Below are 4873 nucleotides of genomic sequence, written 5' to 3' on the forward strand. Positions count from 1 at the left end.
AGAAGTGTGTGATGGGTGAACAAAGGGAAGTCACAAGGTACAGGAGGGTGTGATGGGTAAGCAAAGGGGTGGCACATGGTACAGTAGAGGTTGTGATGGATGAGTGAACGGGTGTCACAGGAGAATGTGAATGAGTGAGCAAAGGGATATCACAGAGTACAGGAGAGTCTGATGGGTGAGAAAATAGTATCAAAGAGTACAGGAGGATGTGATTGGTGAGTAAAGGGATGTCACAGGGTACAGGAGGATGTGATGAGTGAGCAATAGGGTGTCACAGGGTTCAGGAGGATGTGATGGGTGAACAATGGGATGTCACAGGGTACAGGAGAATGTGATGGGTGATCAGTGGGGTGTCACAGGGTTCAGGAAGATGTGATGGGTGAACAATGGGGTGTCACAGGGTACAGGAAAATGTGATGGGTGATCAATGGGGTGTCACAGGGTTCAGGAAGATGTGATGGGTGAACAATGGGGTGTCACAGGGTACAGGAGAATGTGATGGGTGATCAATGGGGTGTCACAGGGTTCAGGAAGATGTGATGGGTGAACAATGGGGTGTCACAAGGTACAGGAAAACGTGATGGGTGAGCAATGGGGTGTCACAGGGTTCAGGAGAATGTGATGGGTGAACAATGGGGTGTCACAAGGTACAGGAGAATGTGATGGGTGAACAATGGGATGTCACATGATTCAGGAGGATGTGATGGGTGAGCAATGGGATGTCACAGGGTTCAGGAGAATGTGATGGGTGAACAATGGGATGTCACATGATTCAGGAGGATGTGATGGGTGAGCAATGGGATGTCACATGGTTCAGGAGGATGTGATGGGTGATCAATGGGTGTCACATGATTCAGGAGGACATGGTGGATGGAGCAAAGAGTCACAGTCCAAGGATTAAAGGTAAGCTTTTTGGAACTGAGATGAAATGTCTTCATTACCAGAGAAAGCAGTTGAGGCCAAAACGTGAAATGTTTTCACAAAGGAGTTACCCAATAGATACAATTCCCAAGGCTAAAAGGACCAAAGGGTATGGGGAGAAAACATGAAGGATGCATTGAGCAGGAACACTGAATCATGTTTACAATGAATGGCAGTACTGGCTCCAAGGGACGGAATGGTCTGCTCCGGGTACATGTGTTTCACGTGATATTTTGGGTGGAGCCAAAGGGGCTACACCACGTGATACAGGCGGGGCTAGGCCCAGGGATGGGGCGGGGCCAATAAAGGGAACCGCCGTCGCTCGCGCGCCCATTCAAACCGGCTTCCAACCGTCGCTCGGCCGCGTGAGCGCGCCTCCCCCCCCCCCACGCGCCGCGGGTACGCGTGTTACGTCGTTGCGTACGCGATCGGCGGCGCGAGCCGCTTTTTCTCTCTCTCTCTCTCTCAGTGACGGACGGTGCCGAGCTCCTCAGGAGGGGTTCCGAATCCATGTAACTTATTTATAATCAAAATTTTAACCTCCCCTCCCCTTCCCACCCAGGACTTTTTATTTAAATTTTCCTTTCCACCCAGACCCCCTCTCCACTAATTTTAAAAGCCGTTCCCGGTAGTTATGGATAATAAGGCGTTCACCAAGGAGCTGGACGATTGGATCGAGCAGCTGAACGAGTGCAAGCAACTTAACGAGAACCAAGTGCGGACCCTGTGCGAGAAGGTGAGCGATGAGGGCCAAGGCCAACCGACAGGGCTTCTCGGTATTTTATTCTCGTTGCGCCTTCGGGCCCAAGCCCCGCCCCCGGCTCTAAGCGTCGGGCTCGGCCTTACCGCCGCTGCCGGTTCCGCTGCCAAATAGTGAGACACAGCGGCTCGGCCGCTCTCCCCGGGCTCCGCCCCCTGACTGAGGGCGGAACTTCCGGTCCGGCGCTGCTTCCGGTCAGGAGGTGGGCCCGGGGGTGATGGTCCACCCCGCCCCTTTTAAGACCCAATTCCACCCCTCCCTATCTTATACCTGCCCCCCTCTTTTCACCCAACCCCATCTCCCTCCTTATTTTTCCTGTGTTCCAGCTGATCTGGCTCCTCTTGTAGGAGGCTGTAGACTTTGACATGTAATTGAACTTTACAGCATGGATCAAGGCCGTTCGGCCCATGTGTCCACTCTACTCATCAAGTATTTACAGTACCTTTCCTGTACTCTTCTATATTATGGCACTTCAAATGATCATCAGGTTCACTAGACTGATTCCAAGTACAACAGGACTGTTTTAGAAGGAGAGCTTGAGTTGGTTTGGGTCTGTCCTGTTTGGAGTTTAGAAGATTGAAACAACCCTTCTGAAGTGTGAAAGATCTTAAAAGATTTGACAGGTTATTTCCCCTTGTGGTAGAGTTCAGGACCAAAGGGAATGATCTTAAAATAAATGCGCACGGATTTAAGACGTTTTGAGGGATTTCTTCTATGCAGTTACTGAATCTTGGCATTCTTTGCGCAAAGACCTTTTGAGACTGAGTTGTTAGGTTTATTCAATGCTGAGAGTTTTTAATTTGTACAAGTGAAAGTCATGAAAATGGAGTCATATAAGCTGTAGTCTGATTGGATAGCAGAGGAGGTTCGATGGTTTGAATATCTAACTTCTGCTTTATCATTAGGTTGGCTAGCTCAGTTGGCTGGTTTGTGATGGAGTGACATTAGTGCTACAGGTCCGATTCTCATGTTAGTCGAGGTTATCATTGAAGGGCTTTTGTTCTCAATCTCTCTGCTTATCTGAAGCACAATGACCCTCCGGTTAAGCAACCACCAGCCATCTTCCGAATATTGGAACATTTCCTGTACTTATGGCTACTTTTATATTGTCCTGCGTTGTGTTCTGACATGTGTACTAATTGAATTGAGAACGGATTCAAGAATGAAACCTTTTTGCAACCCAAAGCCTTCCTGTACATAGATGCTGTCTATGTGTCTTGATCTCTTGTTCATTCTCACAGCACCCTCTCTTGCTTCTCTCCCTCACCGTGGCAGCCTCTCCCATGGTCACGTCTATCCACCCCACAAAGTATTTTGTTGTAAAATGACAGATGATAAGACTTGAAAGCAGGAATAGGCCATTCAGCTCTTTGGCATGCAAAACAGTCTTAATTCTATCTTCCTTTCCCCACTGCATAACTGTTACTACCTTGTTTATCAAAAATCTAATTTAATCTTGAATAATTTTACTCCACTGTTCTCTGAAGCGAATTCACAGCCTGAAAACCCTTTACCACTTTAGCAGGATATCTTAATTAGATTAAATCATAATTTGCAGTTTCAGTCAACAATTTTAAAAACAAAAAGACCATGAGCATGAGGAAAACATTAAAGTTTCTCTCAATTTTGGACTATTTTATGTAATAAAAATTAAAGAAACAAATTAATAACAAGACATGAGAAGCATGTGTTATGCAATGCTGTGTTGGATATGTAGGGCTGCAGACATATGTTTAAATTCTGAACTATACTTTAAGATTCAAGAAAAATATTAGATTTTTTGAAATACTACATGTACAGTGGCATCACTAACAGAACTCTTTACCCAGAGAATTCTTTCCAATCTGATAAACATATCTTATTGTTTTAAGCAAGCTTGTATCGGTTGATTGCTATAGATTGAAGGTAAAGCTATTATTTAAACAAAGCATTTTCCAAGAAAGGCAAGATTTTTGGAGCACACAGATCATTAATTGCTGGCTATTTCTCTATTTTAAGCTACAAGGTAGTCTGCATCTCTGGTATTTCAGCATTCTGTATGTACTGTGCTTCTTGTTTGAGCAGAAGACTTCTTGCCACAAAATGGCTAAAGAACATCTGTAAATTTGCAAATGCTGCAATTTATCAATGAACTTAATATTTAAAGAGGCTGAGTTTTTTTTAACTTCTGTTATAAATTTAGAATTTTCTCCTGACCTCACTTTGAACTCCAAGCACTGTGCCAATGTCAGCCAATAGTTTTAGCTTACTTCTGACCTGTGCTGTTTTACTGAAAAACGTCAGGGGAATTCTTCATGTTTATCTGTTTTCACTAAAGCCCTGGTCTGTTTTACTGGTCAGATCTTAAATTAGCGGGTGAAGTCGAGTAGATTGGACTAGTACTCATTAGTGTCCAGGACTAGAGGGCATATTCTCAGAGGGGGGGGGGGTCATCACATGTTTAAGGTGGAGGTGAGGTAGCACTTCTTCTGAAGGTAGTGAATCTGTGCAATTTTTTCACCGTCAAGGCCAGATCGTAAGATATATTCAAGGTTGAGAGGGACAGGTTTTTAATCTGTAAGAGAATCCAGGAATATATTGACAAGGCAGGAAGTGGAGTTAAGGATTTTGTCATTGATGTCAGAGCAGACATGATGGGCTGAATGGCCAACTTCTGCTCTTCTCGTATGGTCTTAATCCACTAGTCGCCTTTACATTTGGTGAGTTTTAAGCTATTCCTGTTGGGCAAGGAGAAGTGTTCTTGCAGGTTCCACAAGGGTAATGTAGCTCACCATTGCCCTGACAAACTTTCCCAGTTCCTACGCATGATCATCCATATCCATTGGTGTGAAAATTGTAATAGCAAATATTTATTCTGTAGTGCGATGTCTTGTATTGTCCTGAGAGCAGTAGATGTGATCTATTTGCACTTCAGTAAGGCGTTCGACAAGGTTTCCCATGGGAGACTGATTAGCAAGGTTAGATCTCATGGAATACAGGCAGAATTAGCCATTTGGATACAGAACTGGCTCAAAGGTAGAAGACAGAGGGTGGTGGTGGAGGGTTGTTTTTCAGACTGGAGGCCTGTGACCAGTGGAGTGCCACAAGGATCGATGGTGGGCCCTCTACTTTTTGTCTTTTACATAAATGATTTGGATGCGAGCATAAGAGGTACAGTTAGTAAGTTTGCAGATGACACCAAAATTGGAGGTG

At 45.0% G+C, this 4873-nt stretch overlaps 1 protein-coding gene across 1 annotated transcript in view; it reads left to right on the forward strand.

The window, feature by feature from the left end:
• The first annotated feature begins 1276 nt into the window (after positions 1-1276).
• Positions 1277-4873, forward strand: part of LOC122539461 (serine/threonine-protein phosphatase 2A catalytic subunit beta isoform) — a 34020-nt gene continuing 30423 nt past the window's right edge. Inside the window, exon 1 of the mRNA XM_043674322.1 lies at positions 1277-1657. Within this exon, the coding sequence (XP_043530257.1) occupies positions 1556-1657 (102 nt within the window). The 5' untranslated portion in view covers positions 1277-1555. The remainder of the gene's footprint in view (positions 1658-4873) is intronic.

This window comes from Chiloscyllium plagiosum, chromosome 32, assembly GCF_004010195.1.
Source record: "Chiloscyllium plagiosum isolate BGI_BamShark_2017 chromosome 32, ASM401019v2, whole genome shotgun sequence".
Classification (NCBI taxonomy): domain Eukaryota; kingdom Metazoa; phylum Chordata; class Chondrichthyes; order Orectolobiformes; family Hemiscylliidae; genus Chiloscyllium; species Chiloscyllium plagiosum.